The following is a 21,848-nucleotide window of genomic DNA, read 5'->3' as shown; positions in this document are numbered from 1 at the left end:
GCTGAGTGTGGGGAGGTACACACATATGCTTTCCAGTACAGGAGATTTGGAAAGTAGGACTACCAGGACAGCAGCTCTGGGCAACCAGGAAGTAGAACTGGAGGGAGAGTGGCTGCAATCTGATTTCCTGGGTTGTTAGAATGCCCCAGCCCAGGGGGCCATTTCTCAGAACAAATGGAATTTCCCAGTGTGATTGAACTCTGCACTGAGTGATCAAAGGGAGTGGGGTAAACCAGGTATCTCTATACCAGGGATTTGGGAGTTCAGAAGAAATGGCATTGGATTTTGCCCAAAGCTTTATAGGGGAGCAAGGATTGGATATGGCCCTTGGAAAATGTCCAGGCTTTCCAGAGAGTATGAAAGGGCTGTGTGAGCAAATGTCTCTGGGGACAAGATCTCCAGTGCATCTAATGCCAAATGTGGTATAGGAGGAGCACCATAAGGGCCCAGAATAACTCGGGTCCCATTGGGTTGAGATTTACACCCTCTGTGCTGGGTCTTATGGGTAAAGCTGGGGTGCTCCACATGGCACCACCCCTCCAGTAACTGTGGTTCAAGGATGTGCAGTGTGGAAGAAGAGGGGTTGTACGTATGCACACCCCTAGACATTGTCTTCATTCTCTGCTATCTTTGGCTAGCATGCTTGATTTTGTGAGTGAAGATGAGTTCTTATTGTTTCGTGTGAGTTACATGAGCTTGTCAGCTGCAGGGCATGAAAGACAATATTTACTGTGTTGGTGCTGAGCCAGAGTGATGGGTGTGTGTTTTCTGTTGCTGGAAGTATGCCTTCCACTTTGTTTTGGACTAATTACAGCCCTCAGAAACATGCAGACTGAGACAACTTGCACACCTGAGAATAGAAGCCTTTCTTCACAAGGCACTATGCCACATTCCACACATCACCCATGTGCATACCCACCATCCAAGAAAGGTGGAAGGACCCTAGCTTCCTGAGGATTCTCAAAGGCCTCAGTTGAACTGGGAGATATGGGAACATGAAGCAGGAAGTCCTGAAGCCAGTGTTGTTTTTAGAGGTGTGGAAAGTGGGAGGAAGGGGGAGAGAAAGAGAAATGACTTGTCTTTCACTAGGGATGAAACATAGGAATCATATTTTTGATCAATGATTCTGTTATAGGCTAAATTATGTACCTCTAAGATTTGTATGTTGAGGTCCTTACACCTAGTACCTCACAATGTGACTGTATTTAGAGATATAGTCTTAAAAGAGGTGATTAAGGGCGCCTGGGTGGCTCAGTTGGTTAAGCGACTGCCTTCGGCTCAGGTCATGATCCTGGAGTCCCAGGATCGAGTCCCACATTGGGCTCCCTGCTCAGCAGGGAGTCTGCTTCTCCCTCTGACCCTCCTCCCTCTCATGCTCTCTCTCATTCTCTCTCTCGCAAATAAATAAAAAATCTTAAAAAAAATTAAAAAAAAAAAAGAGGTGATTAAATTAAAATGGGGTTGTTAAGGCGGGCCTTAATCAAATCTGATTTGTGTCCTTATAGGAAGAAGAGATTATGACACAGACACACACAGAATGAAGACCATGTGAGGACACAGGGCCATCTACAAGCCAAGGAGATAGGCCTGGAATAGATCATTCCCTTATGGCCCTCAGAAGGGACCATCCTTACCCACACCTTGATCTTGGACTTCTAGCCTCCAGAACTGAAAGACAATACATTTCTATTTTTTAAACCATCCAGCCTGTGGTACTTTGTTACAGCGGTCTGAGCAAAGTGATATATCTTCTCTAGTGTTAGGAAGCATAAAAATCACACTGTGCTGATAAAACTGCAGATTCATGGGCTCACCCCCAGATGCTGTGACTTAGTGAATCTGGGATGGGGCACACCAATTATGCTTGCTCAAAAAGCTCTTCAGGGACTCTGAAACACGTGGTCCCTGGGTCACACTTTGAGAAACTGGGACCAAGATATTGGACTTAGACTCAAAAGTACTGGACTTGAATCACAGCTCCAAAACTTAGTCACTCTGTGACCTTGGCCAAGTGAGGTTGCTTTCTGGGCCTCAGTTTCCTCCTCTGTGGAATGCAGTTAATACTTCCTTTCATGCCTAACCCACAGGGATGCCTATAAGTATGTATGTGAAAGGCAAAGCTCTGGTTTCCTATCAGAGGTGGTGTTTTAGCCCAGACTGCCATAACAAAATACCGTAGACTGGGTGGCTTAAACAATAGACATTTATTTTCTCACTTCTGGAGGCAGGAAGTCTGAGATCAAGGTGCCAGCATGGTTGGGTTCTAGCGAGGGCTCTCTTTTCAACATGTAGATGGCCACCTTATTTTTGTGTCCTCACATAGCAGAGAGAGAGAGAGAGAGAGAAGGGACTCTTTGGTGTCTCTTCTTAAAAAGGTACTCATACCATTACAGGAGCTCTACTGTCATGACCTCATTTAATCATAAGTATCTCCCAAAGGCCCTACCTCCAAATGCCATCACATTGAGGGGTTAGGGCTTAACATAGGAATTTTTGGGAGGATACGATTCAGTCCATAGTAGGTGGCAATAGTATTGATGAGCTTGCAGTCCAATTTAGACCCTATATATAACTCCCCAGATCTCTAAGACTCAGGGCCTGCATTACAAATGACTGCACTGTGAAATAAACTTTGAGGCTTTGTTTCCTCTTTGACTCTTCACTGAGGTTGCTCAACCTTTTTGAGCAGAGGGGTTTCTGTGATCTGGTGGCCCCAGGATAGGGGATATGGAGATGGGGGTAGGTGAGCAGCTGGGAGACCATTAGATCTTCCTCCTGTGAACAAGCCAAGCTGCTAAAACTCTTCTATATGTAACTCAAATGTGTGGGGCCTCCTTGGGCCACCACTGCTCTGGCACTATGTACCTCTAGAGGATAATCTCAGCATATTGGTCAGATCTCAAAAAGGAAAAATCCAACTGCAAATGCATATTGACAGTTAATGTGGCATTTCACTGGAAGCCTTCAGGGAGAGGCAGGGAAGAGACCATATATCACAAAACAACATTAATAGTCTCTTTAAACATCCTGACTTTTTTTCTGAAAATCCATTTTCTGTAGTGGCTGCCTTATTCCTCCTCTCTTTTCCACAACCCTATTCTCCTCAACCCTTCTAGCCTCTCAAACCAGAGTCCATCTCAAGGCTAGACACAGAGTAAGTTCTCAGTCAGAGACTACTGCATGCCTGGGAAAATCTAGGGTCTCTGTCTGCCAGTCTTGCTTCATGGGTTATATTCCCATCTCTTACTTACAGGCTCAACTGGTCGTGGGTGTGGTGTGTAACTACAGAGCCCTTCACTGTGGTCTTTTTCATAGTGGAAGCTGTTTCCATGCCTCAAGATCCAGTATGCCAGCTCCCTGTCTCAAGCCAGCTTCTTCCCATCTCGTACTTTTGCTATACTTTGACGATTCACCCAGTCCAGCAACCCCCTATCTCAGAGCTCATGGGGTAGCATTGTTAGAACATTCTGAGTCAGGGGTAATTTAGGCCAACTTTTCATTTTACAGATAGGAGAATTTTGGCCCCAGAATAGGAGGAACTTACCCAAGGCTCCACAACAAGGTAAGCCGATGGTCACTGTGAAGATGGTGACAATCCAGGCTTTCACAGTCACTTTAGATGTCCAAAGGTGTTAGGCAGGAGCAGTTAATCTCCCTGCAGACCCACCCTCTAACCGTATCCAGACCTGTGCCTTACACACATAAGTCATGCCTGTGTGGGGATTGGCTGCCAATCTGCCAGGCCAGGCTCTTACAGACTGTGATCAGGAGACAAGATGAGGGGAGCCTCAGGCCTTTCTGCCTGGAAGGAATCTTGGGAAGAAGTTGCCCAGTTGGTGCTTTTCTAGTACAATGACTTTGAAGTGGCATTTGTATGGTAAAAATAGGCAGAAATCCTGGGGTTCTTCAGGGAGACCAGGTGCCCAGGCTAGAGTGACTGTGGGAGGAGGGACCTCCGCCTCTTGGCTCCCCATTCCATGTACCTTCTTGCTTGCAGATGGACCTCTTTAGCTTGTGGGGGACGGTAGGGGTTGTCACAGCAAGTAACTCACTCTCTACATCTATAGAAATGTAGCAGCAGGCCTGCCAGGAGGCCTTGGAGAAGGTTCACAGCCCTTGACTGAGCTATCATGGAACATCTTGTTAAAGCCACTGTTACCTTTCTCTCTATAACTGGTCTCTCTGTGTTATAGACTGCGTGTTTTTATCCTTCCAAAATTCCTATGTTAAAACCCTAACCCTCAATGTGATGGTATTAAGAGGTGAGGCCTTTGGGAAGTGATTAGATGATGAGGGTGGAGCCCTCATGATAGGATTAGTGCCCTTATAAGAAGAGACATGAGAGGACTTAGTTCCTCTCTCTCTGCTCTCAACCATATGTGGATACAGCAAGAAGTGGCTAAATGCAAGCCAGAAAGAGGGCCTTCAAGAACTTAACTGTGATGGCACCTTGATCTAGGACTTTCCAGCCTCTGGAACTGTGAGAAATAAATGTCTTACTGTTTAAGCACTCAGTCTATTGTATTTTGTTACAGCAGACGAGCAGACTGACACTCTTGCCTTGCCTCCCAATCTATTCTTTGCTCAGCAGCTAGAGTATCTTTTTAAACCACTTTATTGAGGTATTATTGACATATAAAAAACTGTCCATATTTAATGTATATAACTTTAGTGACTTTGGAGTTGACACTGTGAAACTATCACTACAGTCTATACCATAAACACATTCAACACTGCCAAAAGTTTCCTCCTGCCCTATTTATTTACTTATGATGATAAGAACACTTGATATAAATTTTCTTTAGAAAATTAAGTATATAATACAGTATTGTTAGCTCTAGGCACTATGCTGAATAGTAGATCTCTAGGTCTTATTCATCTTGTATAACTGCAACTACCTTTGATTAATAAGACTCCTCCCCCTGCTACCACCAGCCCCTGGTAACCACCATTCTACTCTGTGATTCTATGAGTTTGACTATTTTATTCCTTATATAAGTGGCATCATGTAGTATTTGCCCTTCTGTGTCTAGCTTATTTCATTTAACATAATGTCCTCCAGGTTCATCCATGTTGTAGATAGCAGAATTTTCTTCTTTTTAAAGGCTGAATAATGTCCCATTATATATATGTATACACCACATTTTTTTTATCCATTCATCTGTTGGTGGACATTGAAGTTGCTTTTATGGTTTGCTATTGTGAACAATGCTGCAGTGAATATGAGAGCACAGCTATCTCTTTGAGATCCTGATTTCAATTCCTTTGGATATATATCCAGAAGTGGGATTGTTGTCTCACATGGTAGTTCTATTTTTATTTTTTTGAGGGGCCTCCATGCAGTTTTCCATGGTGGCTGCATCAATTTATATTTCCATCAACAGTGTACATCCTCACCAAAAATTGTTTCTCTATATCCTCACCAATACTTGTCTTCTATTATCTTTTTTGATAATAGACATCCAGATAGATGTGAGGTGATATCTCATTGTAGTTTTAATTTGCATTTCTCTGATGATTAGTGATACTGAGTACCTTTTCATGTGTCTATTGGCCATTTTTACATGTTTTTTTGGAGAATAAACAAATTCAGTAAAGTTGCAGGATACAAAATCAAAGTACAAAAATCAGTTATGTTTCTATACACTATACACTAACAATGAACCATCTGAAAAGGAAATCAAGAAAACAATCCCATTTACATCAAAAACAGTAAAATACTTAGGAATAAACTTAACCAAGGAAGTGAAAAACTTGTGTACCCCAAACTACAAAACACTGATGAAAGAATTTTAAAAACTCACAAATAAATGGAAAGATATCCCATGTTTATGGATTAAAAGAATTAGTATTGATAAAATATTCATACTACCCAGAATGATATCCAGATTCAATGCAATCTCTATAAAAATCCCAATGGTATTTTTTATAGAAATAGAAAAAAAATCCTAAAATTCATATAGAACCACAAAAGACCACAAATAGTTAAAGCAATTTTATTTTTTATATTTTTTTAAAAAAATTTATTTATTTATTTGACAGAGAGAGAGGGAACACAAGCAGGGGGAGTGGGAGAGGGAGAAGCAGGCTTCCCGCAGAGCAGGGAGCCCAATGCGGGGCTTGATCCCAGGACCCTGGGATCATGACCTGAGCCGAAGGCAGACGCTTAACCCATTGAGCCACCCAGGCACCCCTAGTCAAAGCAATTTTAAACAAGAAGAACAGAGCTGGAGGCATCACACTTCCTGAATTCAAAATGTTACAAAACTATAGTTATCAAAACAGTGAGGTACTGGCATAAAGACAGACATATAGACCAATGTAATAGAATAGAGAGCCCGGAAATAAACCCTTACAGATGTGGTCAAATGACTTTCTTTTATTGAAGTATAACTAGCATACAGTGTTATCTTAGTTTCAGGTGTACAATATAATGATTCAACAATTCTATATATTTTTCAGTGCTCATCAAGACAAGTGTACTCTTAATCCCCTTCACCTCTTTTATGGTTCTCCCTACCCACCTCCCCTCTGACAACCACCAGTTTGTTCTGTACAGCTAAGAGTCTGGATTTTTTGTTTGTCTTTTTTTTTCTTTGTTTGTTCATTTGTTTTGTTTCTAAATACCACATATGAGTGAAATCATATGGTATTTGTCTTTCTCTGACTGACTTATTTCACTTAGCATAATACCCTCTAGCTCCATCCATGTCATTGCAAATGGCAAGATTTCATTCTTTTTTATGGCTGAGTAATATTCTGGTGTGTGTTTGTGTGTGTGTTGTCAGATGATTTTTGACAAGGGTGTCAAGAATACACAATGGGGAAAGGATAGCCTCTTTAATAAATGCTATTGGGGAAACTGGACAACTACATGAAAAAGAATGAAATTGGACTCTTATCTTACACTATACACAAAATTCAACTCACAATGGATTAAAGACTTGAAACTGTAAAACTCCTAGAAGAAAGCATAGGGAAAAAACTTATTGACATTGGCCTTGGTGATGGTTTATTGGATATAACACCAAAAGCATAGACAACAAAAGCAAAAATAGACAAGTGAGATTACATCAAACTAAAAGGCTTTTGCACCACAAAGGAAACAATCAAAATGAAAAGGCAAGCTACAGAATGGGAGAAAATATTTGCAAATCATGTATCTGATAGAGTGATTTAAAAATGCAAATCACTTTACTATCCTGCTTTTCAAACCTTCCATGGCTGCTTACTGCAGACAGAATAAAATTCACCCTTCTTATCCTGACCTCCAAGCCTCTGAGTTACCTAGTTTCACCTACTACTCCAACCTCACCTGGTGTCACTCTCTCGTCATTCCCCATATGCCAGCCCCATGGGCCTTTCCCCCTCTTTTTTCTTAAACAGATCAAACTCAGTGTATATTTGGGACTTTGGAGCTTACTTTTCTACTTGCTTGAAAAGCTCTACCTCTCAGATCACTATGTGACTGACTCCTTCTTGTTAATTACTCTCAACTCAAATGTTATTTCCTCAGAGAGACCTTCTCTGAATTAGCCAACCTAAAGTAGCTACAGGGTTATGAGCACATTGCCTTGAACTTTCTTCCTTATGACTCATCACTCTGAGTTATCTCTGTATGTGTATTTGTTTACTTGCTTATTGTGCATCTTTTTTACTTAAATGTAAGCTCCACAGGGCCAAGACATTGTCTACCTTGACCTTCACTGTATTTCCAGTGCCTGACACTCAGCAGGCACTCAGGAAATGTTTGGGGAGTGAATGAATGAATGAATGATGCATAGAAATTATCCAGGGAAAGGTAATGGTAAGGAAGGCAAACTTACCCAATCCCCCAGGCAGAGTTAGACACCCTGGTCTCTTAGCCCTCCTGCTATGATTACAATGTGTTATGATGCACCTGCTACATGGCCACTTCTCTCAACAGATGCTAAACCCCATGAGGGCCAGGATCATTCCTGTCTTATTCATCACTGTATGCTTTGTATGTCGGTATGCCTGGTACATAGGATGTCTTCAATAATTTTTTGTTGGTTGACTGAATAACTAAATCTATCTTCCTCAATTGATAGAACACAGATGGAATGAAACCCAACATATCTATCTTTTACAAATGGGAAAGCTGAGACCCAGGGAGATTTATCCACCATCACACCCTAGTCAGGCCGTAATGCAGGTCTTAGCAGCAGAACTATTTTCCTGTAAATGATTCAAAAGTTGGCTCAACTGAGATGGCTTTTCAAAGGTAAGCAGCTAAGCAAACAGAAGGCCAATCCATCATTTTTGCTTGGAGAAGAAGGGAATCTTGTTACAGAGGCAAAGGGCATATTCAATGAAATGCCACATCTTCTAGGACAGGATTAGCCTGGACAAGATGGAGGAATAGAGCAGCTATGTTGAGGCGTGGTATGCACCTGCCAACACTAATAGTATTCAGGTTATATTTCTACTCTTCCAGTGCATCCCCTTCCCAGAAACCCCAGCCACATGCCCCCATCCTGTAGCAGGTGTTGCTATCAGCTTTTGATGGTGGGAATTACTGGCAAGGTCAATGTTTTCTGAAACAGCCTTGCAGAGTTCTTAAGAAGATGTTAAGAAGACACAATTTAGAGTCAAACAGATCTGGATTTGAATCCTGTATTTTCTACTTACAAAACTTGACTGTAGCAAAGAGATTCACCTCTCTGAACCTCAGTTGCCTCCTCTATAATTTGGATATAGTAAGAATAAGATTTATTATGCAGGGCTTTGTGAGAACTAGGTGAGGTCATGTGAGTACTTGGTAAACTGTGAAGCTGTGTTCATGCTCTTCTTGTGTCTTTAGGTATCTGCCCTGTTTGTATTTAGATGATTGCTTATGTTCTTTGAGGATAAAACTTTTTATTTCATCCCTGGGCATCTCATTTGTGCCCAGTACAGAGCAGGGCAGAGAGTGTGTGCCAGTGCAGGCTGAGACCCTGTCTGGGATCTAACACTCAATGAGGATAGGAAGAGCTGTTGCCAACAGGCTTGAACACCTGGGTCTTTATGTGTGTGTAGTTGAAGTGGTGGGTACCATGCCTAACTCTAAGGGGACAGGCAGACTAAGTTTCTGCGCAGGCAGGATGGTTTGTGATAATGTAGTTTGCCTTATGGTAGTTATAGTACATGAAGGCAACCCCAATGCTGGACCCAGAATACATCCAGAGGTGGCTACATGTAGTTACTTACCATTACCCCTGTCCCAGCCTAAGTCGATTCTAAGAACCTAGCTTACTAGCCACAAACCTAATAGGAATGGAGCTGGGCCAGAAAGTCAGAGCTCCTGTGTTTTAGCTGCTGGAAGGAAGTCCATGGGTTAGTGATCTGAAGTGTGGGCAAGGGAATAGACAAGACTGAAGCAGAGCAGCTTGTGGAGAAAGGGTTGGTTTAAATCACTGTTGGATTAAAGATCTTGCCTAGGAGGGAGCTAGAAGCAAAGCCTGCTCCTTGGCTGCAGCCTGAGCTACAAATTACCACCCAACCAACTCAGAGTCACTCAAAAAACAAGACTGCAATGGATTCAAAAGTTGCTTCTTTTTTGCCTGAAGTGGAGGCAGGACTGACTTTGGAGAAAATACTTATTTCATTGGAAACATCATTCTGAGCAGCTGTATTGATTATGTCTATAGTAAATATTGATATAAGGTAAATCTCAAACCAGCACCCAGATTTTTATGGCCTCCCCATCTATCACAAGCCCCAGCCACTCTACAGCCATGCTTGTGATGAAGTATAGAGTAAGCTATTCACTGGCACCATTAAGTTGGGGGGAAGATAGTTATCAAATATGGTAATGCCCTAATGATTGAATTTAAATTTGGTGCCTGGCAAGACTTTATTCTATTGCTTAGCCCTTCTCTTCTGTCTCTATCTCCCTTGAATTTTCATTCCTGCGCAATGACTGTCCCAGCCTTCTCCTTTTTACCACCAAATTTTTGAAAGAAGTAGTCTGTTCTCATTCTTTCTTGAAGCCATAACAATAAAGTTACCACCACCACCACCACCACCACCAGCACCACTCTACTTGGATGTCCCACAGGCATCTTAAATCCCACATGGTTAAAACTGATCTCCTGCACACTTCCAGTGTTCCAGTCTCAGTAAATTCTGCATCAGGCACTCAGTTGGTCAAACTAAAATGTGGGTGTCATCCTTTACCTCTCCCTTTGCCTCATGTCACCTCTCATCCCCTGCTACTTAACATCACTGCTCTCAAGATAAAGACAAAAATGTTTAATATGGTCTACAAAGCTTTGCACATTCTGGCCCTTATCTATCAGTTTCATTGTAGTTTGCACCATATTCATCTTTGATCATGCTACTCAAATCACAATGATTTTATTTCTGTTCCTTGAACACAACATTGTTTCTGTCTCTGGCCTCAAGTCCCCCTTAGACCGTGCACTTCTCTTTTAGAGAACTTTTAGAAAAACTAATAAACTTTATCTCTTAGAACAGTTTCAGATTTACAGAAAAATTAAGCAGATAGTACAGAGAGTTCCCATATACCTCCAATAGTTTTCCCTATTATTAACATCTTACATTAGTGTAGAATTTTAGTTATAGTAATGAACCAATATTGATACATTATTAACTAAAATCTGTAATTTATTCAAATTTCCTTACTTTTTACCTAATGTCCTTTTTGTGTTCCAAAATACAATACTATATTTAGTTGTCTAAATATATGTCTCCATAGGCTTTTCCTGGTTGGACAATTTCTCAGACTTTCCTTATTTTTGGTGACTTTGACAGTTTTGAGGAGGACTCATCCAGTATTTTGTAGAATGCCCCACTATTGGGATTTGTCTGATGTTTTTCTCATGATTAGACAGGAGTTATGATATTTGGGAGCAAAACCTCAGAAGTAAAATGACATTTTCATCACATCATATCAAGGCAACACACTATCTACATGATTTATGATAGTTGATGTTGACCTTGATCACCTGGCTAAAGTAGTGCTTGTTAGGTTTCTACACTGTAAAATGATTCTTCTCCCCCTGCTTTCCATGATGTCTTCTTTGTAAAGAAATCAGTATGTGCAACCCTCACTTAAGGAGTAGGTGTTATGCTTACCTTCTTTTAGTATCTATATAATTTATTTGTAATTCCTGTGCGTAAGAGGCTCTTATCCCCCATCTATTAACTTATTCAATCAGTTATTTCTATTACTATGGACTCATGGATATTTACTTTATACTTTGGGTTACATTCTAATATTACTTTATTTTGGTGCTTAAATTATTCCAGGTTTGGCCATTAAGAAGTCTTTCAGTTGGCTCCTGTGTCATTTTGACATGCTCTATCATAGTGGGATTTTGTTGTTTCATTTTCAGCACTTCTTTTTTAAAGCGTAAAATTAATATTTTTTGTCACTTATAATTAGATGACAGTTGAGTATATAGTCTTCATATTTGATCTTTCTTTTTTGTAAATAAACAAAATTATAAATTTTATATAGCCAATGAATGGTTATGTTTTCAGAGAACATAATTAGATTAATTCATTAATGGTGGCTTAAAGTTTTCCCTTATTAGCACCAGAAAATTCACCCACCTTTTGTCCCTTTTTAAAAAACTGGAAGGATGGGGTGCCTGGGTGGCTCAGTGGGTTAAGCATCTGACTCTTGATTTTGGCTCAGGTCATGATCTCAGGGCTGTGAAATGGAGCCCTGTGATGGGCTCTGTGCTGGGTGTAGAGCCTGCTTAAGATACTCTCTTTCCCTCTGCCCCTACCCCACACCCCCTCCCTCTTTAAAAACAAAACAAAACAAAAACCAAAAAACAAAAAACTGGAAGGTTTGCATGCATTTGACTTCACATTCTGAAGCAACATCCTGACAATCATCCACATCTACTTCAAGGGATACCACGTTGGAATACTTCTCAAAGAGGGAAAGCTTGATCATTTTGCAAGGCCCACACCATATGGCTGAGAAGTCAACTACAACTAGTTTATCTCTTGCACTGTTCATGGTTTCCTGAAAAGCATACTTGCTCTTTATCTGCTTCACTATTTTGGCAGTTGGGGTCTGACAAACGATGGTGAGGACTGATGAGAGTGGATCAAAAAATGCCAGACAGAGTGGCAAAACATGCAGTCTGCCTTCCCTTTACAGCAACTAGCACTTATTTTTTTAAAAAAAATTATTTATGTATTTAATTTTTTTATTTGAATATAGTTGACACACAAACTGATGGCTGCCAGAGGAAAGGGGGCCTAGGGGATGGACAAAATGGGTGAAGAGACATGGGAAATACCCATTTCTAGTTATGAAATGAATAAGCCACAGGAAAAAAAGGCACAGCATAGAGAATATACTCAATGACATTGTAATGGTGGTGTGTGGTAACAGATGGTAGTTAACATTTGTGCTGAGCACAGTATAACACATAGACTTGCTAAATTACTTATGTTGTACACCTGCAGCTAATGCTTTTGGCACTTCTTTATTTTCTCGTCTTACAAGACACTTGGCTTATCTTGTATATTTTCTACCCCAGTCCTAGAAGCTCCTTTCTCCAAGGAGCTCTTGGTTCTTTTTATTGGAGAAAGTTATTAGGAACCAAGATCTAAGTGCTAAGTGTGCTTGCTGTAGTACACTTTTATTAGTTGCAATTTTACATCTGTTTGTCTGATTATTTAATGAATGTCTTTCTCATCCACAAGGTGTTCCAGTACGGTAGGGACCGAGTATGCTTTTGCTTTGTTATGTTCCCAGTGCCAAGCACAGTCTCTGTTACATAATATGCATTTAATAAATACTTTCTAGATGAAAGAGGGTTTATATTTCATGAAAATGTCATCCTTATGTTCATCCAGGACAGAAATATCAGAGTAATCTAAGTCTCCATCATCTTTTTCAGTCTTCACATCCAATCATTAAGTCCTGATAATTTCTAGAATGCATTTCCTAATTTCCAGTTTACCACTGCATTGATTCAAGTGCGTATTTCCTATCTATGGACAACCACAATAGCATCTCAAGTGGTATCCATACTTCCAGTTCAATCTACACTTCATATTGGTAGAAATTGACAAGCTATTTATAGAATTTATATGGGAATGCAAAGGACCTGGAAAACCTGAAGCAATATTGAAAAATATAAGCAAAGTTGGAGGATTAACCTTTACCTGACTTCAAGCTTTTCTCTAAAGCTATATTAATCAAGATAGTGTGTTACTGGCATAAGTATTGACTAATATATCACTGTGACAGAATAAATATCTCAGAATAGATCCACACTTATACAGTTATTTTATTTTTGACAAAGGTGCCAAAGCAACATAATGAAAAAGGAAAAATATTTTCAACAAATGGCATTTAAAAAACTGTCCATTTATACGAATAAATGAACTTTGAACCTAGTCTCACACCATACACAAAAATTAATTTGTCATGGATCAGGGACCTACGCATACAATGAAATGCCATAAACCTTTTAAGGAAAATTATAGAAGAATATTTTTGCCACTTGGAAGTAGTCAGTTTCTTAGCCAGGATACAGAAAACAGAAGCAATGAGAGAAATTGATAAATTAGACTTCATAAAAATTTTAAAACTTCTGCTTATCAAATGACACTGCTAACAAAATTAATGGGCAAAATATATACTGGAGGAAATTATTTTTAAAAACTTATATTTGATAAAGGACTGGCATTCAGGATATGTAAAGAACTTCTACAACTCAATAATAAAAAGACAGACAACTGAAAATGGGCAAAAATATTTGAACAAACACTTTACAAAAGATACAAATGGCCAATAAACACATGAAAAATGGCTTACATCATTAGTCATCTTGGAAATGAAAATGAAAAGCACAATGAGACACCACTACACACTCACCAGAGTAGTTAAAAATGAAAAGACTGACAATACTAGATATTGATGAGGATGTGGAGAAAGGAACTGTCACACACTGTTGGTAAGAATATAAAATTATATAATCACTTTGGGAAAGGGTCTGGTAGTTTCTTATAAAACTCAGTATCCACTTACCCTGTGACCTTAACATTCAAATCCTAGGTATTTACCCAAAAGTCCTGAAAATACATGCCTATAAAAAGAATCATACAAGAATGTTCATAACAGCTTTATAAATAATAGCTTAAAACATGGAAACAACCCAGATGTCCATCAACAGGACAATAATAAACTGAATAGACTTATATGCACAAACTGAATACACAAAAGGGATAAAGAAACTGTGGCATATTCATCCAATAGAGCACTGCTTAGCAATAAAAAAGAATTACTGATGCATGCAATAGCCTGGATGAATCCCAAAAGCATCATGCTGAGTGAAATAATCTAGACACAAAAGAGTACATTGTTGTTCAGATTCAAATTTGTGCTTTCTCCAGATGACACTGTAAAAGAGACTAATATTAGATTATGTCTTGCTCTTTTCTTTTTCCTTTCCTTTCCTTTCCTTTCCTTTCCTTTCCTTTCCTTTCCTTCCCTTCCCTTTCCTTTCCTTTCCTTTCCTTCCCTTCCCTTCCCTTCCCTTCCCTTCCCTTCCCTTCCCTTCCCTTTCCTTTTTTGTCTTCTACATGACAAGATCTAAGTTAGTTTTCCTCCCCCCCCCCGAACACTTATCCATTTATCTCAACATAAGATTTTATTTATTTGAGAGAGAGAGAGAGAGAGAGAGCGCATGAGCAGGGGGAGAGGCAGAGGGAGAAGCAGACTCCCTGCTGAGCAGGGAGCCAAATGTGGGGCTTGATCCCAGGACTCCGGGATCATAACTGAGCCGAAGGCAGACACTTAACCACTGAGCCACCCAGGCTCAGTTGAGATCCCCTCCCTGTTGAGATAGGATATCTCAACATATTTCTGTACTGATTTGAGATGTCTCCTTTATTATATACTAAATATTCATATACTTGAGTCTGTTTTTAGATCTATTCTGTACACTATTCTTTTATGTCCATCTTATAATTATTGTGACTTCAAAATATATTTTAATATGTTAGAGCAAGTGTTCCCTTATTTGTTTTTAATATATATTTTTAGTTATATCAATTGTTTATATCCCACATCAGCTTTAGAATCATCCTGTCTAGGTTCCCAAAAATCCGGTTAAGATTATTTTAAATCTGTAGATTGATTTGTGGAGAGTTGACATTTCTTTGATAAGAAGGATAAAGAGGTGTCACATATAGGAATAAGCTCTCTTTCTTCATTTGTTCAAATGTCCTTAAATGACAATAGAATTTTATAGTGTTTTGTCATATAAGTAAAAATTGAAATGGCCAATGAGGCGGAGATATAGGAAGGCAAGGTAGGACCATCAATCCCAAGCTCCTCACTGAACAGAGAGCTGGCCTGGGAATAACAAAACACCAGAATCCCTCTCTCTCTCCCCATGTGGCACCAATCCCTCCCTTCTGGTCTAGCCCCTTTGGCTGGTGAGCTGTTGACTAGTCATTTGAACATTCTTTCTTTGTCCTTATTCCAGAAATTCATTTGGGGAAAAGGGCAATGTTCTATATCTGCATTGTCCAGTATTATAGCCACTATTGGACAGTGCTGATCTGGAACATTGATTTCTAGGTAAGCTTGGGATTTGAGGTGGTATGAAGATTTTGATTAATCATATGAGCACTTGGGCCACCAAACACACAGCACCAGGATGTTCTTAATTGTCTTTAGTTCCAATCCCCATATGTACTAATTCCATTTATGGACAGGTTCCTCTTGGTCTCTCTTGCTGGCTATAACCTCTGGCTCTTTGAGTGCTCCTGGGGCAATCCCAGCTCAGTCAGAGAATTCTGATGACTCTTTAGACAGAGTTCGCTAGCCTCCTTAATTTCACTTATTATCTCTTGTCAGACCTTGGTGCTGTGAGCCAAGGCCTTGGATAATTTCCTTTGCTGTAACCCTCTAACCCCCATGTGGAGGATTAAGCATAGGCTTATCTAGGCCTCTCCACTGTCACTGCCACATAGGCTGGCTGGAGAAATGGGAAGAACATCCAAAGCTGAGGTAGAGGTCTGCACACTGACATCTGGGTTAAGGCCTGGATTGGGAAAGGTATACTGCTGCAAGTAATCAATGAAGGGGTTCAGCCAGCAGTCAGTACCATGAGTCACAGAGCAGAGCCAGAGCTAAGCCACAGGCCAGGAATGACACATTCAGGTTCAGGGATCAGGCAGCCATTGCATAGACTTAGCCAGGAGGGTAGCAGGGGAAGCTAGAAACACAAAGTGGTAAGGAAAGGAAGGGATGCTGGCAAATGCCAATCTTCTGGTCATCCAGAGTCACTCCAGACAGGGTTGGTCATTTGTTCTAGAGAAGGGCTTCTTCTAGAGAAGGGCCAAAAGCCAGATGAGTGGCTGAAGCAGGAGAGGAACCATAAACAGTAAAGAGGAGATAGACCACTAATGTGGGATAGAGGCTTCTCTGTGTTTGGGCTGGAGATCTAGGTTTCTTGGTATGGACCTCTGGCCAGACAGAGACAGATGTGGGGGAAGAGTGGTGCAGAGATAGGTTTTGTTGGAGAATCCATGCCAATCCAAAATGGGCAGAGGCCCTCTTTGAAGCCAAGAGTCCCAGACTGGTCACAGTAGAAATGCCAGGTGAGATTGCAAGGACTCAGGGTGTCTCAGATTAGTCTACTGACAGTTTGGGAGTGACAAAGGGCTAATAGGAGTCTCTGAGTTCTGTGAAACCCTCAAGGTATTTCCTAGAATCTGGGGTCATTCCTAGACTCTACTTCCATCCTGCTGTTCTAAGGCCACTGTTTACTTCCATTCCCCTCCTCTTGCTCCTTTGGGTTTCTCTCCTTCATTTGGGCAATGATCTGAGAGAATCTTCCTGGCTCCCACTTTTATTTCTCCTCCCTTAAGAAGTCACAGGCCTTTTGTACTAGGGACTTCTGGGAAATGTTCTGGAATCTTCCAAAGTCTCCTGTAACATCTTTTGTCTCTGGTCTTCATCTCTTCCCTTTCCCCCAACTTCTGTATTATAGTGTCCACAATCCCATGCCTTGGAATTCCTTTTTTTGTCCCTGGGGTGGGGAAATCTCATCACACTTTTTGTGTTTTTCAGTGCTTCTCTATTCCTTGGATCTGCAGGTTCTTTCCAGTGTTTGATCTAAACAAAAAATAGATGCCTATCTCCCAATCAGACTTGAATCTTTCCCACTTCAGCAGCTTGCAGACCAAGCAACGCCCTAGTCCCAGAGTCCCTATTCTCACTCCATAGGAAAAAACTCACAATTAGGCATTTCCTACAAGGAGCCTAGAGCAGAGTTACAGTGGAGGACTCTGATGTTGGGTCTGATTTCACAGCACATATGGGAAAAAAAACCAAACATTTACATATGCTTGTTTAGAAATCTGCTTATGCTCTTGGAATAGTAAACATTCCATTCTGGCATAATTAATTTTCCCAAGTCCAAATTGTAACAGAAAACAGTTTGAGGAGTAGTGATTTCTAAGGGACCATCATATATTATGGTGGTCCCATATATATAAGGGACCAACATATATTATGAATACCATACACTCTGGCTTGAGGGCAAGAAACTCAGGTTTGGAGAAAGAATATTTAATCCCTCCGGTTTGGGGAAAAGGCAATCACAGGGTTTTATGTTGGGAAGCAGCGCATACATGGCCATCTTTCTTTTCCTTTTGGATTCTCTCAGATTCCTTGGAAACAAATGCAGAAATACTATGATGAGAAGAAAATGACATCTGTGATTAATGACTTCAGTAGAGGGCTATTAGGGAAGAGCCACAGAATGATTTCTTCAATATCACAGCTCAAGGTTGGGGAGGGTGGTGTCAAAGGAGAGATGACCAAGTCATTCTTCTTCCATAGATTCTTTGCTTGAGATAGCAGGCAGTCAAAAATTTGAAGTAATCTTGGTATAATCCTGACATTGAAACCAGCAGATTAAAGCAAGGGAAAGAGAAAGAAAGTACTAGGTTGATCATTTTAGGCTTAGCAAGGAAGTTTCTTTAAAGTTCTTAGGGACTTGTATTTCTCTAAACCTTGCTCTAATTGTGTATCCCATTTAGTCATTCTAGTTTATCTTGATACCAGGCTGTATTAACGAAGTGGTCTCCTTGTTAGGTTAAAATTGAGTAGTAAATCTTATTAAATCTATTCACTTAGCCGTTCCCAAAAATAATCTAGCTGTTTTTACCAGAAGGATATGACCAAGGCTCTGATACTTACTACCTGGTGACTGTTCTAATTGTAGGATAATTTTAGAGAGGGAATAGTTATCTTAAAGTCTGACTATACAACTTCACATTTGTAAAATACTGGCGATTCCCAGTGTGTTTGATGAACCTGGAGCCTACTTTAACTTCGTTGTGATGGGGATCTGTGGGGAACAAATCCCAGTGAGACTTCCAACCTAGAGCATGTCAGATAGTTCATTTGTCCCATTTCTGCCTTTTGGGGATTATTGGTGTGCCTGGTTTTGCCTTGGAGACTGGCCCCTTACTGATAAACCACATATGGTCTTGGAGGTCACAGAAAGAAGAAAGACAATAAATTATTCTCTAATTGACTAAAACCAACAATTTTGACCTTTTCTGAACAAAGCTATAAATCTTTAGACGATTATAAACATTTGGCAGATTAGTCATTGTCAGGTTTGTAAAGGGCTGATCTACCCAGACAGAATAGCTCCCCAATACTAACAAGATGGAGGATTTTGTGCTCAAAAAGACACTGCTAAGCCTACCTATGCACATTAGCAGGGATTTTTCTGCTTGTGTGTATTTTCTGGAGAAGGGGCAAGTAGCAGACAGGGTGGCCATGGTTGGAAAATTGTCAAAAGTCAAAGGCTAGCTAAGTCTATAGGCATTAAAATTAACATAAGAGTACTAGAATTCAGAAATGACCAGGAGGTGGGGTGGGGGGAACAATGGGAAGAGAAGCCACAAATGAGGAGAAAAACATTTAAGGGAGGGTGAGGAGGATAAGAATCAGTAGGGTCTTCCCAGAGTGCTCATGGCCTCCCACTGTCTAGCAGAGGGCTGTCTGGCTGAGGCAGAGCTTGGTCTTGCTGGGACCCTGGGGAGACTTATATAGAGAGCTGCTTTTCTGAGCTGCAGAGGACATGACCAACCACTTCTTTTGGCTACAGTTAATTCTGCTTAGGATGGGAACAAGCCAAACTGAAGTTCCATGGAGTATGTCTCATCAAAGAAAATTTTTTCTAACTTACATTGCTCAGAACACAGTGGGAGGCCAGGTAAGGCCAGGGAAATTGGAAGGCACTGGTCACCAGTTCCTCCTCATTTCCTGCAAAACAAAGTTAAAACTCCTTAGGTACCTTGAGTCACTCCGTGAGCTGCTTCCACCCTACCTCTCTAGATTGATCTGTCACCTCTCCTCTCAGTCACAAACCCTTCTCTTCAGTCACATGGACTGACTTGCTGTTCCCTAAACTCATGCCTCTCCCTGCTATTGTGCTTTTGTTCAAGCTTTTTTTTAACCCTCTGACAACTACACCTACCCCTCACACATCACTCACCTATTCACCCTTCAAAGCCCAGTCCAAATTCCACTTTGTTCAAGAAGCCCATCTTGACACCTACACTCTCCAGTCTGCTTTTCCTCTGTTTGGTGGCAGAGTTAGGTGTGTACAAGTGACCTGGGGGTGCTGTTGGCAAAGCTGACTCAGCCCTGTCACCCCAACAGGGCTTGTCCAAATTCTGGTCTGGAGCAGGTTCCAAATACAAGTAAAAAGTCTTTTTTTTTCCCTTCTTCCAAACTCAATTTTGATTTATGGAGTTCATTAACTTAGTTATTTTCATCTCTTCTTATCCTTTGTGCCTTGTTCTCTAGGAGGCTGATCTTTTGGTTCCAAGGTAGAATTAAATAAATAACCTTTGTGGGGTACTTTGTAGCTTTCAAAGTACTTTCCCACCTGCTACCTAATTGATCCTCATGGTCACCTGTGAATTATCCCCAGTTTAGAGCTGAGGAAACTGGCTCCTATGTGTAGCAACTTGTCCAGGTCAGAGCAATTAAGTGGTCAGTCAGGGACTAGAGCCCAGACTGTCTGCCTCTAAATCATGTTCTCCCCACTAACAGCAATTGCCACAACAGAAACAACAGCCATGAATATTTATTGACCACTCACTCAGTGCCAGGCACAATGCTATGGACCTCACATGGGGTGACATGTTTTACACATGACAACAATCTTGTGAGGTGGGTGCTATTATTATTTCCAGTTTACAGAGGATTTGGAGGTTTAGAGAGCTTGGACAACTGACTGAAGTGCACATGGCCAATAAGTGGTGGCATTGACACTTAAGTCCAGATCTGGCAGAATTCACAGAGCCTGGTTGCTTGGAACAGCAGTTTTCCAAGTTATGCTGTCCCTGTGTGCTGGGAAGAGCTGGTGCCTTAGCATTCCCAGCCATGTGCGTGCATCCATCCACTAGACTCAAAGAGCCAGCACTGCCATGTAAGTCAGAAACTTTGTGCACCAGTCCTGGCCCAGCTTTCTTTTCTGGGAAAATCACTGACTCTCCTGGACCTCAAGTTTTCATTGGTAAAAGGGGAATAATATCTCTATAGATCTGGGCATTGAAGAAGGGCTGGAGACTCTAGGGCAATTGGATTCTCCCTGACTCTTCACAAGGCTGCTGGTCACACTTTGTTTCTTGGTCAAATCCTATTTAACCTGAACTTCATTCTGTTTCCAGATTGGTTCTCCTGAGGCCTTTCCATAGGATTGTCTGACTCCCAATCGCACCCTTATATCCCTTGCCTGCAGGAAGCTTACCTCCTATTTTGAGTTGTGTGAGGCCATTCAACATGAATGAGCAAGAACTTGGACCTTATCCACAGAGCTGGGCTGGGGCCCTGCCTTTCTCACTAACCAGCCTTGGGATATTTGATCTGTTTGAGCTTTGTTTCCTTCTACAGAATATGGACAATAATTGTATCTATGTCATGGGTTATTGTTAGAATGACACCACATAATGCCTGAGGAGCATTCAACCTGATGCCTGGCACTGTGTATATGCTTAAGAAGTGGTGGTTGCTGATGGTATCATTTCTTTTCTCAAGTCTAAAATTTTGGCACTATCTCTACCTCAATATTTCTCCTTTTCTTTAGTCCTAAGGCCCACCTCTCTCTATTGGCACTCTCACTCCCCTTCTTATCCAGATTCCTGAGGTCCCATCTTTATGAATCATCACCATTCTTGTTTCCTTCTCAGACTCTTTTGCCCTACTGGTTCTTGTCTTACAGCCTAGAAAATGCCCATCCTAGGTTAGGCATATACTAGTCTCCTGGTGTTACTTTGATTTTTCCTTCATCTTCACTCCAAACATCTGGAGAGTAGAGATTGCCTTCAAGGCCATCCCATCCTTACCCTGACTTCTTCCTCATCTCCTAGTCATCTGTCTCTGTCTCCCAGTACTCTCCAGAACTTTATTCCACAATGGACATTCAAAACCTAACTGTCAAATGCAATGGCCCCTTCTTGGTTGCTGCTTCTTCAAGCCCTTCATAGAGACCTGCTGGCCCCATTCTGCTGAGATGAAACTCTGCTTCCCAGCTGCTTTCTCTCACATTGTAGGCTTAGTTTTCTTCTCTCTCACCAAACACACCTTGCACTTGGGTTTTCCAGAATGTTTCTGGAAACTACCATGAACAAAACACTGAGACAGGAACATCTGCCTCTTCCCAACCCTTTTGACTCTCCTAGTTCCTCTCCCTCCTTCCATCTCCTAACATAAACATTCCCTGCATTCCTGTTCCTGTCCTTGGCCTAGTTCTATATCTCAACATTTTCTCCCCTGGAGATCTCTCATAGTCCCACAGTTTCTGTGTTCA

At 41.0% G+C, this 21,848-nt stretch overlaps 1 protein-coding gene across 1 annotated transcript; it reads right to left on the bottom strand.

Moving 5' to 3' along the window:
- Positions 1–11,541: 11,541 nt before the first annotated feature.
- On the bottom strand, positions 11,542–11,998 carry LOC110574722 (thioredoxin-like). The gene is made up of 3 exons (XM_021683514.1): positions 11,897–11,998; positions 11,833–11,860; positions 11,542–11,618 (listed from the first exon to the last, which is right to left on the bottom strand). Exons 1-3 carry the CDS (start codon positions 11,996–11,998, stop codon positions 11,542–11,544), a joined length of 207 nt encoding a protein of 68 aa, XP_021539189.1.
- Positions 11,999–21,848: the final 9,850 nt, after the last annotated feature.

This window comes from Neomonachus schauinslandi, chromosome X (genome assembly GCF_002201575.2).
Source record: "Neomonachus schauinslandi chromosome X, ASM220157v2, whole genome shotgun sequence".
In the NCBI taxonomy this organism is placed as follows: Eukaryota; Metazoa; Chordata; class Mammalia; order Carnivora; family Phocidae; genus Neomonachus; species Neomonachus schauinslandi.
Note: the sequence above shows the minus strand (reverse complement) of the source record. Positions and strands in the feature narration are given on the sequence as shown.